General features: G+C 49.7%; 2 protein-coding genes across 2 annotated transcripts in view; both read right to left on the bottom strand.

Moving 5' to 3' along the window:
• Positions 1-173: 173 nt before the first annotated feature.
• Positions 174-5615, bottom strand: LOC122945361. The gene is made up of 2 exons (XM_044304433.1): positions 3628-5615; positions 174-517 (listed from the first exon to the last, which is right to left on the bottom strand). The coding sequence occupies exons 1-2, from the start codon at positions 4556-4558 to the stop codon at positions 513-515; spliced, it is 936 nt and encodes a 311-aa protein (XP_044160368.1). The 5' UTR covers positions 4559-5615; the 3' UTR covers positions 174-512.
• Positions 5616-14307: 8692 nt separating this feature from the next.
• SEZ6L2 (seizure related 6 homolog like 2) overlaps positions 14308-21503 on the bottom strand; it is a 42654-nt gene continuing 35458 nt past the window's right edge. The window contains exons 12-18 of the mRNA XM_044304616.1: positions 21125-21319; positions 20793-20984; positions 15791-15982; positions 15671-15709; positions 15364-15481; positions 14865-14967; positions 14308-14337 (exon numbers count right to left, since the gene is read on the bottom strand). Of these exons, the coding sequence (XP_044160551.1) occupies positions 14308-14337; positions 14865-14967; positions 15364-15481; positions 15671-15709; positions 15791-15982; positions 20793-20984; positions 21125-21319 (869 nt within the window). The remainder of the gene's footprint in view (positions 14338-14864; positions 14968-15363; positions 15482-15670; positions 15710-15790; positions 15983-20792; positions 20985-21124; positions 21320-21503) is intronic.

Raw genomic sequence — 21503 nt, forward strand, 5'->3', positions numbered from 1 at the left:
GTAGTGAGCTCCCTCTGGTGGTGGCTGTATTATCTGTATGTAGTGAGCTCCCTCTGGTGGTGACTGTATAATCTGTATGTAGTGAGCTCCCTCTGGTGGTGGCTGTATAATCAGATGATTTTCCTATTTCATGACGTAAAGTCATGATTTTATTAAAGACACGGAGGCGAGTATTGCTATTCTCCTTCTTTACTCTGACCAATAGCAGCAAAGAAAAACTTGAACATGTGACCAAACCCCTCCCATAGTCCTAGTATAATAGGTCACTCCTCCATCAGAACCTCCTCTTTCTTTGTAACCAGAGTCCAAACAGTCCCAACAAAACTGGAAACCGAACATCCGACCTCCTGGGAAGGAACCGCCAGTCATCCGGAAACGAATCAGGAACCAAACCGGAACGACAGCTTGATAAGTAATTCTCGTCTCTTCCACCACAACGATCGGCTGGAACCAAAACTGCCGACCCTCCAAACCATCATGCAGAACCACGACGACTGCCCAACACGTCAGTCTCAACCTAAAAAATGGAAAAAAAACAGAGAGTGATAGGAGACGAATTGATACATAGTATCCAAACTAAATGGTTGCGCAAAACCTACTCAGGAAAAACTCACAGAGCTAAAACCTAATGCTCAAAACAAAGCAATCCATAATAAAACGTAACATAAATACTTACATAGGGAGGGAAAATAGGGAGGGCAATACTCGCCTCCGTGTCTTTAATAAAATCATGACTTTACGTCATGAAATAGGAAAATCATCTGATTTTATTACAAGACCCGGAGGCTCCTATTGCAAGTTCAAAGTCTCAGACACGTTATCAATGATGGAAGAAAACACATGAGGACTTGGCCTAAAATAAAACTCCCTAAACGTGGAGACACTGGACCAATCTGCCAACTTCAAAATGTCCTCAAGTCTGGCCCCAGACACCGCCAGCGAAGTAGCAGATGCCCCTCTGGCGGAATGTGCCGAAAACAGAGAGACGTCCACGCCAGCCAACTCCATGATCCACTTCATCCACCTTGCCAACGTGGGAGTTGTCACCGGAGCAAAAGGCCGAACCGTAGAAAGGAAGAGCTGCGGAAGCTGTCTGGATCTATAAGGTGAAGTGCGAGCTTCATATTCCTTAAGGCACGCCACCGGACAAAGCGAAGGCGAAGCAGGAAAAACCGGATAGGAGACCGAGCGTATGTGGGTCTTAGTCCTCCTAGAAATGTCAAACGTGACCCCCTCCGGGGTATACGAGCGGGCATCATGGTCCAGAGCCCTGACATCGGACACCCGCTTGCAGGAAATCAGGCAGAGAAGCGTGACCAGCTTCGCAGACAACTGCCGAATGGAGAGTTCAGAATTCTGAGGCCAAGCAGACAAAAAGGAAGAACACAAGACACGTCCCACGTGGTGGTGAACCTTGGTCTTGGTGGCCGAGACATACGCGAGCCGCGCATCAGCCGGCAGACCAACGGGTGTTGACCCGCAGGAGTACCGTCAAAGCCTTGATGCGATGCCGAGATGGCGGATCTGAACAGGCCGATGGTGCGATACGCCTTGCCCTGGTCGAAGAGGGAAGACAGGAAGTGTAAAATCTCCGTCACAGGTGCCGAAATGGGATCCAAGTCCCTAGCCAAGCACCAGTCAGCCCAAGACCCCCAGGCTGATCTATAAGATCTTCTGGTTCCTGGGGCCCATGCGTTCTCCAGAAGGACTTTAGTAGTACCTGAAACTCCCGGGACCTCCCAGGGTCCCCTGAAATCCGACACGCCAGCAGGCGCAGAGTCCCGTCCAGGAGCAGAGGATGCGGTTGGTGGTGAGGGCCGCGGAGGAGAGTCAGCGACGTCGGGAGAAGGCGAGGGATCTCTGTCATCATCTCCAGCAGGTGGGGAAACCACGACTGGGAGCTCCAGAACGGGACCAGCAGGGTCAGGTCCGCGACACTCCGGCGTACCTGAATCAAGGTCCGTGGAATCCGTTGGAACGGCGGGAACGCGTAGAGGATCCCCCTGGACCAATCCTGGAGAAACGCATCCACGGCCTCGGCTTCCGGATCCGGGGGCCAGCTGTAAAAACGTGGTAGTTGCGTGTTCAGGCGCGAGGCAAACAGGTCGATGCAGAAAGGACCCCAAATCGACGTCAAGGAGTGGAATACTGCCGGATCTAACTGCCAGTCGCTGGAATCCGATAGATGACGAGAACTCCAGTCCGCGTGGATGTTCAGAACCCCCGGAAGGTATTCCGCCAAAACCACCAATTCCTCAGATAGGCAATAATCCCAGAAGTCCTTCGCCAAACGTGACAAAATGGTGGACCGAGTTCCACCCATGCCGTTGATGTAACGTACAGCTGACACGTTGTCCATACGCAATTGAATGCAGGATCTGGCCGTGTCCCTCGTGAAGCTCTTGATAGCGAAAGAGCCCGCCAACAGTTCCAACGCATTGATGTGGAACCCAGTCTCTATGTCTGACCAGCCGCCCGTCGTGATGCCCTCGCAGTGAGCCCCCCAGCCTGACAGGCTGGCGTCCGAGTCCACCACGAAATCGGGGCGCTGGCCAAAAATCGCCTTGCCGTTCCAGGTGTGCAAGTTGAGGATCCACCAGGACAGCTCCTCCCTGGTTTCCTCGTCCAAGGGAATCCAATCCGCATAGGAAGCTCCCGTCCGCAAATGAGATATTTTCAGGCGTTGGAGGGCCCGGTAATGAAGCGGGGCTGGGAACACCGCCTGGATAGAGGAGGCAAGTAGGCCTATTATCCTCGCCAGTTGACGTAGCTGGATTCGGGGAGACGACCTGGCTCTGAGCAATTCCTTCCGAATTGACCGAATCTTGGCCGATGGTAAGCTGAAGGTCCCCACTGTGGAATCCACCACGAACCCGAAGAACTCCATCCTTCGGGACGGAGAGAGACAGGACTTCTCCCGGTTGAGCAGGAACCCCAGATCTGAGAGCAGGTCCATGGTCCAGCGAAGGTGATCTAGTAACACCGACCGGTCCTGAGCCATGATCAGGATATCGTCCAGATAAACGATGAGGCGAACTCCCCGACCGCGAAGCCAGGCCATAGCTGGGCGCATCAGTTTGGTGAAACACCATGGAGCTGACGAGAGGCCGAATGGGAGGCACGTAAAACGCCAAACGCTGTCCTGCCAAGAGAAACAGAGGAGATCTCTGGACGCGTCCTCTACCGGGACCGTAAGATAAGCGTCTTTTAGGTCCAATTTGACCATCCAATCGCCCATCTGCAGTAAATCTCCATTTTGAAATGGCGGTAAACGACAAACGCGTTGAGAGCGCGTAAATTGATGACGGGTCTCATTTGACCCCCCTTCTTTGCAACCAGAAAGATGTTGCTGATTACCCCGTAAGGGGGTCCCGGGGCTGGCTCTATGGCCCCCTTGCGGACCAGGTCCGACAACTCTGAGTCCACCAGAACGCGGTTCTCTGCTGACAACACCACCGGGTGTGGGAGAGAAAAGGACAGAGGGAAAGACGTGAGTTCTATGTGAAAACCCCTGACTGTGGAAAGGACCCATTGGTCTGAGGTGATGCGGGACCAGGCATGAGAAAAGAGACGTCGTCTGCCCCCTACACAAGCATTTGAAGAATTGAAATGGGGCAGCGTTCTTACCATAGGGGCGTCTGGAACCGGGTTGTCCTCTATACCCTCTGGATCTCCAAGGATTTCCTCTGGATGGGAAGAAAGGAGCTGGATCCCGCCTGTGCTCCTGGAAAGCCGGTCTCTGTGAGAAGGAGCCTCGACCCGAACCACGGGACTGGTACTGGGCTCGGCCGGACAGACGGCCCCTGAAACTGCCGGCCCTGGTAGAGACCCTACCCTGGAAAACCCGCTTCATTGAGCTCTGGGCTTTATCGAGGGCGGTGAAAGCGCCGACATAGCGGCCTAGGTCCTTGATGAAGGACTCTCCAAATAGTAGGCCTTGAGCCTCCTTTCCTGTCTCTGTCAGTGCCAGATTCGAGAGTTTCGGTTCAATTTTGAACAGAATGGCCTTACGCCGTTCCATGGATAGGGACGTATTCACGTTACCCCCAATGCAAATGGCGCGCTGCACCCACTCGCGCAATTCTACTGGGTCTACCTGACCGCCCTCAGCCTTAGCTGACTCTGCCAGATCAAAAATCTTGGCTAGAGGGCCAAATATGTCCAGGAGTTTGTCCTGGCAGGAGCGTAGGGCTGACTCCAGGCCCTTACGCGGGTTCCAACCCGCTTTAGAAAGGAATTGGATCATTTTCGGATCCACAGACGGGGTATCGCAGACCTTGTTGGGGATAATCGGTCTGGGGCATTCCGCCCTGAGCTTATTGCGGGCCTCTCTGGATAGAGGGCATCGCACCCGCGCCTCCAAATATTTGGACACATGGTCCAAAGGTAGCCGATCGCGGGTGATGGAGCGAGTCAGGGTTAAATAACAGGTCCCCAGAGGGGTCCACCAAATCTGCAGGTAGTGCGTCTGCAGACGATCTGTGAGTACTACACCCGGGTAGGGGGTTAGATTCCATGACCCCGGAGGGATCCTGCTCTGCCTCATCAAAGGCGTCATCTATAGTCTCCTCCTCAGAACCGACCTCAGAGTCGGTAGCCCAATCCTGTTGTGCTGTAGCCCATTTCCATTCTCGCGTGCGTTCTGCCTGACGCGGACAGGCTCTCTTGCGCGAACCAAGCGCGCCAACATTGGTGGCAACATCATCACCAGTCAAGGTTGTTCTGGAGGCATGCGGCCCAGGCCCGGCCGGTTTAGAAACCGTAGCGGGTTGCGGCATATTAGCCGGATGGGTAGCTAGGGCCTGTGCAATGGACTGGGATATGACAGATGTCATGGATCCCATAGCTGCTGCAATAGCATTAGAGACAGACATCTGAAAAGCCTGTGATTGCTCTGTCTGCAGTCTGTCCTGATCCGTGTGCACTGAAGGGGTTAAGTCAGCCAGAGGGAATTCCTCCTCTGCTGAGCCCTGATCACTATTGTGGGACCTAGGCATCTTCTGGCCTTAGTATTGCCCCAACTTCTTAATAAGTGAATATAAATATATGAGGGATGCCCCTAGGGAGAGATGGTGACTGGCAGGAGGATTTGCCCCAAGCCAAGATGGAAAAAGGACACAGCGCTGAAGATACAACCTGTGAGGGAGCAGGAAACGCTGGGAATGAGGTCCTGAGCGCACGTAGCCGGAAGCGCTCAGAAGCAGAGAGCCGGAGGCGGGAAATCCCCCGACAGGAGAAAGATCAAAGGAGAAGCCGCGCCAAGCGCAGCTATGGAAATCCCCCGCTCTAGAGACTAGAAACAGGCGGGGGAAGAAGCAGTAAGTACACGGTACAGGAGTACAGGGGAGCCAGGAAATATATATAAACCCTAAGGAGGGGCAGAATAAATCCCCCAGAGCTTATGGGCAACCTGTAGAGGAAAAAATCAACCACAATAAAGCCAGCAGGCTCCCCTAAACGCTGGTTAAAAACCCACAAACAGCCTATATCAATATAAGTATATATAAATATACCCAAACACAGTATAGTCACACAGTATAGTCACAGTAATGCCTTGAATGTACTTATCTCTGCGGTCAGCAGCAAAGAAAGAGGGGGTTCTGATGGAGGAGTGACCTATTATACTAGGACTATGGGAGGGGTTTGGTCACATGTTCAAGTTTTTCTTTGCTGCTATTGGTCAGAGTAAAGAAGGAGAATAGCAATAGGAGCCTCCGGGTCTTGTAATAAAATCTGTATGTAGTGAGCTCCCTCTGGTGGTGGCTGTATAATCTGTATGTAGTGAGCTCCCTCTAGTGGTGACTGTATAACCTGTATGTAGTGAGCTCCCTCTAGTGGTGACTGTATAATCTGTATGTAGTGAGCTCCCTCCAGTGGTGGCTGTATAATCTGTATGTAGTGAGCTCCCTCTAGTGGTGACTGTATAATCTGTATGTAGTGAGCTCCCTCTAGTGGTGGCTGTATAATCTGTATGTAGTGAGCTCCCTCTAGTGGTGGCTGTATAATCTGTATGTAGTGAGCTCCCTCTAGTGGTGGCTGTATAATCTGTATGTAGTGAGCTCCCTCTAGTGGTGGCTGTATAATCTGTATGTAGTGAGCTCCCTCTAGTGGTGGCTGTATAATCTGTATGTAGGGAGCTCCCCCTAGTGGTGGCTGTATAATCTCTATGCAGTGAGCTCCCCCTAGTGGTGACTGTATAATCTGTATGTAGTGAGCTCCCTCTAGTGGTGGCTGTATAATCTGTATGTAGTGAGCTCCCTCTAGTGGTGGCTGTATAATCTGTATGTAGTGAGCTCACTCTAGTGGTGGCTGTATGTAGTGAGCTCCCTCTAGTGGTGGCTGTATAATCTGTATGTAGTGAGCTCCCTCTAGTGGTGGCTGTATAATCTGTATGTAGTGAGCTCCCTCTAGTGGTGGCTGTATAATCTGTATGCAGTGAGCTCCCTCTAGTGGTGGCTGTATAATCTGTATGCAGTGAGCTCCCCCTAGTGGTGGCTGTATAATCTGTATGTAGTGATCTCCCTCTAGTGGTGTCTGTATAATCTGTATGTAGTGATCTCCCTCTAGTGGTGTCTGTATAATCTGTATGTAGTGAGCTCCCTCTAGTGGTGGCTGTATAATCTGTATGTAGTGAGCTCCATCTATTGCTCTCCATAGTACGGGATCCTTCTTTCATTCTGGCAGCAGGAGTGTGCGGCTCTAGTCCTGACCGCCTTGTCCGGTCTACATGACTGAACACCATCTGCGAAGCAGCCATCTTTGTCTTTTCTTACACCGGGCAGTGTTGCTCCCTCTTGTTTTCTCCCCCTACTGGTGGCAGCAGAACTGGAGCTTTGATCCCTCGGTTCTTTATATCCAGTCCTGGTGTTCCTTTCAGGTGGACAAGCTCCTCGAGCTGATGGCGTCTGGACTCTAAGGAAGTCCTGCATCCTATGCTCCGGCCATCGTCCATCCTCCTCCTGGCCAGCGGGAGAAGAGCCCAATCCCATGAACTCCTGACCGATACTAAGGCTTCATTCAGACGGCCGTATGCTGTCTGCAAAAATGCGGCTCAATTTTTTTGCGGACAGTTCAGCATGGTCGTAAAAAAATGGATAGCATTCAGTATTTTTGCGGACCCATAGACTTCAATAGGGCCATGTCCGGATTTCACGGACAAGTATAGGACATGTTTCATTTGATTTGCGGAACCGTAGAATAGAAAAGGGCCCCATAGAAGTGAATGGGTCAGCATCTAATCCGCAAAAAAATGGATCTGCATTTTTGCGGATAGCATACGGCCATCTGAATGAGCCCTTAGTCTGGGGTTCCTTCGATTTTACAAATGAGAAATGACTCTATGTTGTGCCATTCCCCTATTATTGCTACTAGAAGTTTGTGACTGAGTTGCCAGCAGTTTGCAATGAAGGTCTAGCGGGGTGTTAACATTTCAGGGACTTACCGGTTCTATGGCGTCCTCTGTGCGCCCGGCCTCTGCGCCACTTGGTTGGTTTTAATGTTTTTCTAAATAAATGGTTGAATGGTTTTTTCATTAGCTCAGTCACCGCATCCTCCTCTGTTCTGTAACCTTCCCGTCAGTCCTCCATTGTGTAGTCCGCCATACTGGGGCCCTGCTCACATCTCGTGCCTCCGTCAGAGGTGAACATTGGGGGGAGGAGGAGGAGGGGGGGGGGGGGGGCTGCTGACGTGTACTGTATCGTCACACAATGGAGGCTGCCATTGGAAGAAAATCCTGTGTACAGCACGGTATCCGTCTCTTTACACCGCCCTCTGCCGACAGTGCAGTGGACTGGCCAATGTATGCAGGGTAAGCCTGTATTCTAAATGGGGAGGTGGCTGATGGCTGGTCTCCATGACAACAAAGGATCAGGCTTTTGAAATTCAACATGTCCAATCCTTTTCTCCCAACATCTGCCAAATGAACATCAGCTGAAAATAAATGGAGCATCAACAGAGCATGCCCACTGCGGCTCCATTCATATCTATGGGTCTGCCGGAGATAGCGGAGCACAGCAGTGTCATAGAGGTGAATGGAGATCTGATTGAGCATGCCCACTGCTGCTTCATTCATATCTATGGGACTGCCGGAGATAGCGGAGCACAGCAGTGTCATAGAGGTGAATGGAGATCTGACTGAGCATGCCCACTGCTGCTTCATTCATACTTATGGGACTGCCGGAGATAGCGGAGCACAGCAGTATCATAGAGGTGAATGAAGATCTGATTGAGCATGCCCACTGCGGCTCCATTCATACCTATGGGTCTGGAGATAGCGGAGCACAACAGTGTCATAGAGGTGAATGGAGATCTGATTGAGCATGCCCACTGCGGCTTCATTCATACCTATGGGACTGCCAGAGATAGCGGAGCACAGCAGTGTCATAGTGGTGAATGGAGATCTGATTGAGCATGCCCACTGCGGCTTCATTCATATCTATGGGTCTGCCGGAGATAGCGGAGCACAGCAGTATCATAGAGGTGAATGGAGATCTGATTGAGCATGCCCACTGCTGCTTCATTCATATCTATGGGTCTGCCGGAGATAGCGGAGCACAGCAGTATCATAGAGGTGAATGGAGATCTGATTGAGCATGCCCACTGCGGCTTCATTCATACCTATGGGTCTGCCGGCGATAGCGGAGCACAGCAGTGTCATAGAGGTGAATGGAGATCTGATTGAGCATGCCCACTGCGGCTTCATTCATATCTATGGGTCTGCCGGCGATAGCGGAGCACAGCAGTGTCATAGAGGTGAATGGAGCATCGGTAGAGCATGCCCACTGCGGCTCCATTCATACCTATGGGTCTGGAGATAGCGGAGCACAGCAGTATCATAGAGGTGAATGGAGATCTGATTGCGCATGCCCACTGCGGCTCCATTCATACCTATGGGATTGCCAGAGATAGCGGAGCACAGCAGTGTCATAGAGGTGAATGGAGATCTGATTGAGCATGCCCACTGCGGCTCCATTCATACCTATGGGATTGCCAGAGATAGCGGAGCACAGCAGTGTCATAGAGGTGAATGGAGATCTGATTGAGCATGCCCACTGCGGCTCCATTCATACCTATGGGTCTGGAGATAGCGGAGCACAGCAGTGTCATAGAGGTGAATGGAGATCTGATTGAGCATGCCCACTGCGGCTTCATTCATATCTATGGGTCTGCCGGAGATAGCGGAGCACAGCAGTGTCATAGAGGTGAATGGAGATCTGATTGAGCATGCCCACTGCGGCTCCATTCATACCTATGGGTCTGCCGGCGATAGCGGAGCACAGCAGTGTCATAGAGGTGAATGGAGATCTGATTGAGCATGCCCACTGCGGCTTCATTCATATCTATGGGTCTGCCGGAGATAGCGGAGCACAGCAGTGTCATAGAGGTGAATGGAGATCTGACTGAGCATGCCCACTGCGGCTCCATTCATACCTATGGGATTGCCAGAGATAGCGGAGCACAGCAGTGTCATAGAGGTGAATGGAGATCTGATTGAGCATGCCCACTGCGGCTTCATTCATACTTATGGGTCTGCCGGAGATAGCGGAGCACAGCAGTGTCATAGAGGTGAATGGAGATCTGATTGAGCATGCCCACTGCTGCTTCATTCATATGTATGGGTCTGGAGATAGCGGAGCACAGCAGTGTCATAGAGGTGAATGGAGATCTGATTGAGCATGCCCACTGCTGCTTCATTCATACTTATGGGACTGCCGGAGATAGCGGAGCACAGCAGTATCATAGAGGTGAATGGAGATCTGATTGAGCATGCCCACTGTGGCTTCATTCATATCTATGGGTCTGGAGATAGCGGAGCACAGAAGTGTCATAGAGGTGAATGAAGATCTGATTGAGCATGCCCACTGCGGCTCCATTCATATCTATGGGTCTGGAGATAGCGGAGCGCAGCAGTGTCATAGAGGTGAATGGAGATCTGATTGAGCATGCCCACTGCGGCTTCATTCATATCTATGGGTCTGCCGGAGATAGCGGAGCACAGCAGTATCATAGAGGTGAATGGAGATCTGATTGAGCATGCCCACTGCTGCTTCATTCATATCTATGGGTCTGCCGGAGATAGCGGAGCACAGCAGTATCATAGAGGTGAATGGAGATCTGATTGAGCATGCCCACTGCTGCTTCATTCATATCTATGGGTCTGGAGATAGCGGAGCACAGAAGTGTCATAGAGGTGAATGAAGATCTGATTGAGCATGCCCACTGCGGCTCCATTCATATCTATGGGTCTGGAGATAGCGGAGCGCAGCAGTGTCATGGAGGTGAATGGAGATCTGATTGAGCATGCCCACTGCGGCTTCATTCATATCTATGGGTCTGCCGGAGATAGCGGAGCACAGCAGTGTCATAGAGGTGAATGGAGATCTGATTGAGCATGCCCACTGCTGCTTCATTCATATCTATGGGTCTGCCGGAGATAGCGGAGCACAGCAGTATCATAGAGGTGAATGGAGATCTGATTGAGCATGCCCACTGCGGCTTCATTCATACTTATGGGACTGCCGGAGATAGCGGAGCACAGCAGTGTCATAGAGGTGAATGGAGATCTGATTGAGCATGCCCACTGCTGCTTCATTCATACCTATGGGTCTGGAGATAGCGGAGCACAGAAGTGTCATAGAGGTGAATGAAGATCTGATTGAGCATGCCCACTGCGGCTCCATTCATATCTATGGGTCTGGAGATAGCGGAGCGCAGCAGTGTCATAGAGGTGAATGGAGATCTGATTGAGCATGCCCACTGCGGCTCCATTCATATCTATGGGTCTGGAGATAGCGGAGCACAGCAGTGTCATAGAGGTGAATGGAGATCTGACTGAGCATGCCCACTGAGGCTCCATTTATATCTATGGGACTGCTGGAGATAGCGGAGCACAGCAGTGTCATAGAGGTGAATGGAGATCTGATTGAGCATGCCCACTGCTGCTTCATTCATATCTATGGGTCTGGAGATAGCGGAGCACAGCAGTGTCATAGAGGTGAATGGAGCATCGGTAGAGCATGCCCACTGCTGCTTCATTCATATCTATGGGTCTGGAGATAGCGGAGCACAGCAGTGTCATAGAGGTGAATGGAGCATCGGTAGAGCATGCCCACTGCGGCTTCATTCATATCTATGGGTCTGGAGATAGCGGAGCACAGCAGTGTCATAGAGGTGAATGAAGATCTGATTGAGCATACCCACTGCGGCTCCATTCATATCTATGGGTCTGGAGATAGTGGAGCACAGCAGTGTCATAGAGGTGAATGGAGATCTGATTGAGCATGCCCACTGCGGCTTCATTCATATCTATGGGTCTGCCGGAGATAGCGGAGCACAGCAGTGTCATAGAGGTGAATGGAGAGCTGATTGAGCATGCCCACTGCTGCTTCATTCATATCTATGGGTCTGGAGATAGCGGAGCGCAGCAGTGTCATAGAGGTGAATGGAGATCTGATTGAGCATGCCCACTGCTGCTTCATTCATATGTATGGGTCTGGAGATAGCGGAGCACAGCAGTGTCATAGAGGTGAATGGAGATCTGATTGAGCATGCCCACTGCGGCTTCATTCATACCTATGGGTCTGGAGATAGCGGAGCGCAGCAGTGTCATAGAGGTGAATGAAGATCTGATTGAGCATGCCCACTGCGGCTCCATTCATATCTATGGGTCTGGAGATAGCGGAGCACAGAAGTGTCATAGAGGTGAATGAAGATCTGATTGAGCATGCCCACTGCTGCTTCATTCATATCTATGGGTCTGGAGATAGCGGAGCGCAGCAGTGTCATAGAGGTGAATGGAGATCTGATTGAGCATGCCCACTGCGGCTCCATTCATATCTATGGGTCTGGAGATAGCGGAGCGCAGCAGTGTCATAGAGGTGAATGGAGCATCGGTAGAGCATGCCCACTGCGGCTCCATTCATATCTATGGGACTGCTGAAGATAGCTGAGCACAGCAGTGTCATAGAGGTGAATGGAGATCTGATTGAGCATGCCCACTGCGGCTTCATTTATATCTATGGGACTGCTGGAGATAGCGGAGCGCAGCAGTATCATAGAGGTGAATGGAGCATCGGTAGAGCATGCCCACTGCGGCTCCATTCATATCTATGGGTCTGGAGATAGCAGAGCACAGCAGTGTCATAGAGGTGAATGGAGCATCGGTAGAGCATGCCCACTGCGGCTCCATTCATATCTATGGGTCTGGAGATAGCGGAGCACAGCAGTGTCATAGAGGTGAATGGAGATCTGATTGAGCATGCCCACTGCGGCTCCATTTATATCTATGGGACTGCTGAAGATAGCTGAGCACAGCAGTGTCATAGAGGTGAATGGAGCATCGGTAGAGCATGCCCACTGCGGCTCCATTCATATCTATGGGTCTGGAGATAGTGGAGCACAGCAGTGTCATAGAGGTGAATGGAGATCTGATTGAGCATGCCCACTGCGGCTCCATTTATATCTATGGGACTGTTGGAGATGGCGGAGCACAGCAGTGTCATAGAGGTGAATGGAGCATCGGTAGAGCATGCCCACTGCGGCTTCATTTTATATCTATGGGTCTGGAGATAGTGGAGCACAGCAGTGTTATAGAGGTGAATGGAGCACTGGTAGAGCATGCCCACTGCGGCCCCAGGTATCTCTACTAGACTGCTGTACTCCGCTATCCCTAACAGTCCTACCTAGATAAATGGTGCTTGATTGCTCCTGTCTGATTCCTCTGGGCCCCGCATACGCACAGTGCATAGTGGGATCGACCGTTTTTAGTTTTTTTTTAGAGCCGATAATTATACCGATATTCCCTATTCCCCCTGATACAGCTCTATTACGGTGACTAGGACCTCACACTGTCCCTGTGCATAGTGCACACAGCAGCAGGGAGATTACCATGGAAGGCGTCAGTAGTGTCCTGGCTGCCATGGTAACCGATCGGAGCCCAGCGATTACACTGCTGGGGCTCCGATGAGAACTGCCACTGCCACCAATGACTTTAATACTGGGGGGGGACACATCGCCACCAGTGATAATTAACCTTTAATACAGGTACAGGAGGCGGGTACAGCTGGCACCCAAGTCCTGTATTTGTATTCTCATTGGTGGCACAGTAGCCCGGCTGCTGGACTGTTGTGCCTCGTTATTCTCACTGGTTCCTGTTCAGCCGACAAGATGGCCGCCCGCAGCGCTTCAGGCTTATTTTAAAAGAAAGCACAAGAAACACGTTTTAATTTTTTTTACAAATCTCGCTCTTTATTGCCTGAAAATAAAGCCAGTTTGAGAAGCGGCGCTGGAAGTGACACAGGCGGCCCGCGCGCAGGGAGAGCTCAACATTTCTCAGTGCGCCGTGGCGGCCATGTTTAAATCTCCCAGACAAAGTGAAATTAATTCATGAAGGAAAAGAGACAGACAGAAGTTGTGATGGGCGGCAGAGCCGTCACTCTGATCCCTACTAGAATGACGAGAACAGCGACGCCGAGGGAAGTCAATGAGAACAAATCTGGACCCAGCGCTGGAGTGGTTAATGGCAACATGAGCAGCTCCCGCTAGAGCACGGACATTGCAGTAATTACTTTGGCACAAATGACATTTACAAGGGTGGGAGGTCACATTATGGGTTAATGCAAGATGGCGGGGGTGAAGGCACAGAGTTTTAAACAGACGAGTCACCTGACACTAGTAATCGTTTCTGGTGCTGAACAAGGGCGGCCATTTTCTAGTAGACCAAGAAGGAATTAGTTGTTGAAATAAATCCCTGATTTTTTTTTTTCTATATTTTTTATTTTTGCATTTCATAAAAAGGGGGTCATTTAAAATAGACAACTCCCTGGAGTCGTGCGACAAAACCTAAAATAAATAATTGCTGATGAACGCGGCCGTTATTAAAAAAAAACCTGAAAGGAAAATAATATTTTACAACCACAATAGCCGATGGAGATTTAAGAAGCGCGATACGATACGAAACTTTGGAAATAAATAACGGCTATAATACATGGTTTCGCCAGTGTCCGTCCGTTACTGTGCTATTACAAAGAGCCTGCAGCGATCATAGTCTTCCCCAAGATGGCGGCCCAGCTCCTTGATAGAGACATGGGCGCAGTTTAAAGCCCCCCCCCCCTCCCCCCAACCCTAAGTGTTTAGAACTCTGTGGGTGATGGCGACAGATCACATGATGGACGATCGCAGGGTGAGGGGCTGTGCAGCTTGTGATTGCAATCTGTAAAGTAAGACCCTCGATCTGTGTATAATCTGATATATCCCTCCTCGTGTATACCCCCCACCCGCCCATAGTCGTCCCCACAATGAAACCCATCTTCAAATCGACACTTCATACTCCCGGGTATCCTGCAAGAGAAAGAGACGCCAGTAGAGACGGAGGACGTGCCCCATGTACTGTATCGCTTATACAGGCATCCTCAAACTGCGGCCCTCCAGCTGTTGCAAAACTACAACTCCCAGCATGCCCCAACAGCCTACAGCAGGGCAGTGTGGGAGTTGTAGTTTTGCCACAGTTTGAGGATGCCCGGCTTATTACAAGGTTTTCTCAATCCTCTGAATGGCAATGCCGCCTAGTTAGAAAGTAACGGACCCCATTGCGCTACAATGGTTCAGCCCTTGTAGTGGATAATTGCCTTAATGGCCCATACCATCCGTTTTTAGGGGGGGTATTGATCATAATATCTGTTCCATGACTGGTTGCCATCTCTGGTTTCGATCTGTCTGTCTATATAACTAAGCAGATTTGCCGTTCAGGATTCTGGGATCGCTGGGTAACAATCCCCCACAGGGGCCCTATTAGTCACCCAACTTCCCCAGGCACTGATATCACACCCAAAAATTTAATGACTGAATGGGATTTTTCACACACTCACCCCAGCCTCGTATAAGGGGTTGTTGAAATCGGACTCCACAGTGATGGGGCTGTAGGAATGGGAGGCCGGGAACGAAAACCCAAACAAAGACTTGCCTTGAAACCTGCGGGGGAGACAGAGACAGTGAAGAGCCGGCCGCCATACTGGACACGGACGTGAAACCTCTTGAAGGCCAATGCGACTGTGAGCGCTGATGGTCCTGCCCTTTAATACGTAACCACACCCCCAACAATGTAATCTGCATGAATTTAAATAAATGAAAGTAATAAATTATTATTCGCTTCCCCTTTTCTCATCTTGACATATCATTTTCGAGATTTAGTTCCGAGAATGTTTTAGGGAGCAGTTTCCGGATTACTAGACTTGTATTGATAAATGTTGATGATATCATCAATGAAAGGGGCGGAGCCGTGACAACTCGTTCATTCTTGTGATAAAAAGGACTGTTGTCACCAGCAGATGGAGTTACCCTTTAAATAACTGAAAACCCTCCACTCACTTTGTGTAATAGATGTAGATTCCGCCGATCAGCAGGATGACCAGGATGATGGGCAGGAAAATCGCCAGCGCAATGTTTCCGCCCTCCATCTGATGGGAGGGGTCTGTCGTCTGGGCAACTGGAAGAGGAAGAAAGTGGGTCACGTACCTATGAGGGGGGGACGCTCTGTCTGTGGATGCCAAGACCACCAACCTTCTAGACATGAAGATGATGATGATGGTTAATGGAAAGGTGGTGACTGGACAAGATAAGAGATGGAGGTGATGACATGGCGGGGATGTCACAAGTAACAGCCGCTAATTCACACCTTCCAGTTTCCTGTCGTCCAGGAGCTCCTCATATGCAACTGAAAGTGAAAGCAAGAGAAGAGAGGGTCAGTGTGCGTGACAGGCCACGGACCAGCTGGGGGCAGCAGGGTTGCACTCACTTTTGCAGAGAGGAGGTTGGTTCGTCCACTGGGATGGATGCCCTGGGACGCAGATGATGGTCACTTCTCCGATCAGCTCGAAGCCCTCGTAGCAGAAGAACCGGAGCGCCTCCCCGGCCTGGTAGTGGTGCTTATACAGGGTCTGGTAGCCGTTCTCAGGGACGCCCGGGTTCAGACATGGCTCGTACTTCACTAAAAATGAATTTCATAACGGGGTGACTCTCAGGAGTATAAACTGTAGATCTATGTAGTCTCTGCTGGTACCTCAATATATAATGGAACCTCTTTGAAACAACCACACAAAATTGCAGTGAAATATGGGCTCCTAGGGGGTGGTCTTCTAGGGACTGGTGTTCAAGGGGTGTGGTCTTCTAGGAGGCGGTATCCTAGAGGAAAAGTCTTCAAGGAGACGGTGTCCTGGGGGGGGGGGGGTCTTCTAGGACATGGTCTCCTAGGGACAGGCTCGGACTGGCCCACAGGGTTACAGGGGAATCCCCCAGTGGGCCCCTAGTCTCCCACTCCCTGCACAAGTGGCACATTTACTGCACTACATACATATATTCAATGTACAGCACATCTACCAGCCTATGTTCATATAAAAAACTTGTTAGATTATTTTTATATTTAAATGTACCCGTATGGTGGCCCCCAAAATAAATTTTACTGGTGGACCGTTGGTACCACAGTCCGACACTGCCTAGGGAAGTGGTTTTCTAGAGGAACGGTCATCTAGGAGATGGTGGTGTCCTGGGGGGTGGTTTCCTAGAGGAATAGTCTTTTAGGAGGTGGTTTTCTATAGGAATGGTCTTTTAGGAGGTGGTTTTCTAGAGGAATGGTCTTTTAGGAGTTGGTTTTCTAGAGGAATGGTCATCTAGGAGATGGTGTCCTAGGGGTGGTCTTCTAGGAGGAGGTCTCCTAGGGGAATGATATCCTAGGGAGGTGGTATCCTAGAGAAATGTTCTTTTAGAAGATGGTGTCCTATGGGCTGGTCTCCTAGGGGTTTGGCCTTTAAGGGAGTGGTCTCCTATGGGGTGTGGTCTTTTAGGAGGATTTTTTTAGGGAGTGGTCTTCTATGGAGTGAGCTCCTAGGGTTGTGCTCTGCTATGGAGTGGTTTTCTAGGCAATAGTTTCCTAGGAAGTGGTGTTTTTACAGGTGGTTTTCTAGGGTGGGCGGTCTTTTAGGGGGTGGTCTCCTAGAGGAATGGTCTTCTAAGAGATGGTGTCCTGGGGGGGGGTTCTAGGAGGTGGTTTCCTAGGGGGTTAGCCTTCCTGGGGTGGTCTCCTGTTGTGTTCTAGGAGGTGGTCTCCTTGGGATGTGTTCTTTAAGGGGGTGGTCTCCTAGGGGTATGGTCTTTTTTTAGGGAGTGGACTCCTAGGGTTGTGCTCTGCTTTCTATGAGATGGTTTCCTAGGGGGTGGGCTTCTAGGAGGTGGCCTCTTATCGATGTGGTCTTCTAGGGGGTTGTCCTCTTAGAGGTGGTTTCCTAGGGGGACGGTCTTCTGGGGGTGGTCTTCTCAAAGACGAGGCATAATATGTGGTGGAACTTAAAATCTGCATAATGAGATCATCAGAAGAGTTGACACTGAGCTGTAATATACTTAGACTTCACAACAGACTATTTAAAATACCACAAATATCCACTAGAGGGCACCTGCAAAATGTCAGGAGCACAGAGAGCTGCAGAGAGGACTCAGGTGCCTCTGAGGATGAGGACGACCTGCCCAAGGTCACAGTGATGGCAGCAGCCCAGTTGCTGCATGTCAGGAGGCTGAGGGCACCATGGGAATTATCAGCTATAAATACAACCTGCAAGTCTGGGCATTGTGTGATACCTAGAAAGGTCACCTGAAAATGCAGAAATAATAGTCTCCACTAGAGCAGCTGCTCTCCACACCGCAGAGAACCCACATGTGGAGCTTGTCTGATGAGCAAGGCATTCAGAGAGGCAAAGACAACATACATGCCCGATTTCCACCTTCACATATAGAACGAATCTCCATAAAGAGCAACCATTGTGTACATATAAGACATTAGGCCATAATATACCCCAGAGCTGCACTCACTATTCTGCTGGTGCAGTCATTGTGTACATACATTACTTATCCTGTACTGATCCTGAGTTACATCCTGTATTATACTCCAGAGCTGCACTCACTATTCTGCTGGTGCAGTCACTGTGTACATACATTACTTATCCTGTACTGATCCTGAGTTACATCCTGTATTATACTCCAGAGCTGCGCTCACTATTCTGCTGGTGCAGTCACTGTGTACATACATTACTTATCCTGTACTGATCCTGAGTTACATCCAGTATTATACTCCAGAGCTGCACTCACTATTCTGCAGGTGCAGTCACTGTGTACATACATTACTTATCCTGTACTGATCCTCAGTTACATCCTGTATTATACTCCAGAGCTGCACTCACTATTCTGCTGGTGAAGTCACTGTGTACATACATTACTTATCCTGTACTGATCCTCAGTTATATCCTGTATTATACTCCAGAGCTGCACTCGCTATTCTGCTGGTGCAGTCACTGTGTACATACATTACTTATCCTGTACTGATCCTGAGTTACATCCTGTATTATACTCCAGAGCTGCACTCACTATTCTGCTGGTGCCGTCACTGTGTACATACATTACTTATCATGTACTGATCCTGAGTTACATCCTGTATTATACTCCAGAGCTGCACTCGCTATTCTGCTGGTGCAGTCACTGTGTACATACATTACTTATCCTGTACTGATCCTGAGTTACATCCTGTATTATACTCCAGAGCTGCACTCACTATTCTGCTGGTGCAGTCACTGAGTACACACATTACTTATCCTGTACTGATCCTCAGTTACATCCTGTATTATACTCCAGAGCTGCACTCGCTATTCTGCTGGTGCAGTCACTGTGTACATACATTACTTATACTGTACTGATCCTGAGTTACATCCTGTATTATACTCCAGAGCTGCACTCACTATTCTGCTGGTGCCGTCACTGTGTACATACATTACTTATCATGTACTGATCCTGAGTTACATCCTGTATTATACTCCAGAGCTGCACTCGCTATTCTGCTGGTGCAGTCACTGTGTACATACATTACTTATCCTGTACTGATCCTGAGTTACATCCTGTATTATACTCCAGAGCTGCACTCACTATTCTGCTGGTGCAGTCACTGAGTACACACATTACTTATCCTGTACTGATCCTCAGTTACATCCTGTATTATACTCCAGAGCTGCACTCGCTATTCTGCTGGTGCAGTCACTGTGTACATACATTACTTATCCTGTACTGATCCTGAGTTACATCCTGTATTATACTCCAGAGCTGCACTCACTATTCTGCTGGTGCCGTCACTGTGTACATACATTACTTATCATGTACTGATCCTGAGTTACATCCTGTATTATACTCCAGAGCTGCACTCACTATTCTGCTGGTGCAGTCACTGTGTACATACATTACTTATCCTGTACTGATCCTGAGTTACATCCTGTATTATACTCCAGAGCCGCACTCACTATTCTGCTGGTGCCGTCACTGTGTACATACATTACTTATCCTGTACTGATCCTGAGTTACATCCTGTATTATACTCCAGAGCTGCACTCACTATTCTGCTGGTACAGTCACTGTGTACATACATTACTTATCCTGTACTGATCCTGAGTTACATCCTGTATTGTACTCCAGAGCTGCACTCACTATTCTGCTGGTGCAGTCACTGTGTACATACATTACTTATCCTGTACTGATCCTGAGTTACATCCTGTATTATACTCCAGAGCTGCACTCACTATTCTGCTGGAGGAGTCACTGTGTACATACATTACTTATCCTGTACTGATCCTGAGTTACATCCTGTATTATACTCCAGAGCTGCACTCACTATTCTGCTGGTACAGTCACTGTGTACATACATTACTTATCCTGTACTGATCCCGAGTTATATCCTATATTATAATCCAGAGCTGCACTCACTATTCTGCTGGTGACGTCACTGTGTACATACATTACTTATCCTGTACTGATCCTGAGTTACATCCTGTATTATACTCCAGAGCTGCACTCACTATTCTGCTGGTGCAGTCACTGTGTACATACATTACTTATCCTGTACTGATCCTCAGTTACATCCTGTATTATACTCCAGAGCTACACTCACTATTCTGCTGGTGCAGTCACTGTGTACATACATTACCTATCCTGTACTGATCCTGAGTTACATCCTGTATTATACTCCAGAGCTGTACTCACTATTCTGCTGGTGCAGTCACTGTGTTCATACATGACTTATCCTGTACTGATCCTGAGTTACATCCTGTATTATACTCCAGAGCTGCACTCACTATTCTGCTGGTGGAGTCACTGTGTACATACATTACTTATCCTGTACTGATCCTGAGTTACATCCTGTATTATACCCCAGAGCTGCACTCACTATTCTGCTAGTGAAGTCACCGTGTACATACATTACTGATCCTGAGTTACATCCTGTATTATACTCCAGAGCTGCACTCACTATTCTGTAGCTTCAGAGCTGTAATCCCAGTTTGTTCTGGTGATTCGCACTCTGGGTATTGTGGCCTTTGCACCGGGTTCTGTACAGTCATCTGATGTATGACAGGTATGTTTTTCTGGGGCTTCTAGCCACATGACTGCTGACTGTTTCCAGAGGTGACCCACATAAGAATATATTATATACAGAAGTTGGGCGATGAGGGGTCAGCGGGGTTTCGGTCAGGGGGTCCGGGATGACCTTCCCCTGATCCAGCCTCATTCTATAAGGACAGACCTGACTGAATCCCCTGAAATAATAAAACGTATTGTAAATCAATCCCTCGGAATTCCTTTGACAGACTCCATGACCACTGTATAGCAGGAGGGCTGTGGACTCTGTCAGGTGACCCCTCTCAGCCAATCAGGAGGGATAAGTCTCCCAGCATGGAGCCGTTCAGGACTCTGGGAAAGCTGGGTGTCGTACTTACAGACACACTTGGGGATCCTGTCGCTCCATTTGGGGGTCCCGGTGTCTCGGTTGTAACAGGTCAGGATTTCGCTTCCTTCCAGCGTGTAACCCTCATTGCAGGAATAGTGGACGTGAGAGCCAATGGGAAACCGTGGATCGAAAGCCCTACGGACACCGTTGGCGATCTCCCCGGGGTCAGCGCAGTTCAAGACTATAGAGAGGGGGAGACCTTGTCATCACCTATGTATAATGACCTATAGCGACAAAGGCCAATCACAGGGGCCCCAGAATCTGTTAGGGCCCGCTCAGTCATTGGCTGGCTCCTCAGAGGACAGACGCTCATTCACTTACTCTTCTCGCAGGTGGGAGGGGCATTGCTCCACGACAAATCCCATTGGCAGGTGAGGATGTCTGATCCGATGATGTCATACCCAGGTTCACACTGATAGGTCACCACTGTGCCACGGATGAGATCAGGGTGTGAGGACGTCTTCCACCCCGACTGTATTTCAGGTAAAGCCGAGCACGTGTCATTCCGTGGCACCTCTAGGGAGAAGAGAAAATATCTGGAAGGGCTATACGCAGTGGACAACATTGAGGCACGAGGCGTGAGGCACCTGAGCTCTGTCACTAACTCTTACAAAATAGATAGCCTTCATCCTCTTAAAGGGGTATACCCATTCAGGATGGGGAGGACTGTGCAGCGCTGATCCATGACTCCCATCATCTG

This window comes from Bufo gargarizans, chromosome 8, assembly GCF_014858855.1.
Source record: "Bufo gargarizans isolate SCDJY-AF-19 chromosome 8, ASM1485885v1, whole genome shotgun sequence".
NCBI classification, from domain to species: domain Eukaryota; kingdom Metazoa; phylum Chordata; class Amphibia; order Anura; family Bufonidae; genus Bufo; species Bufo gargarizans.

Coding starts and splice junctions, on each gene's coding strand:
- LOC122945361 (XM_044304433.1), bottom strand. CDS start 4,558: ATGACGCCTTTGATGAGGCAGAGCAGGATCCCTCCGGGGTCATGGAAT.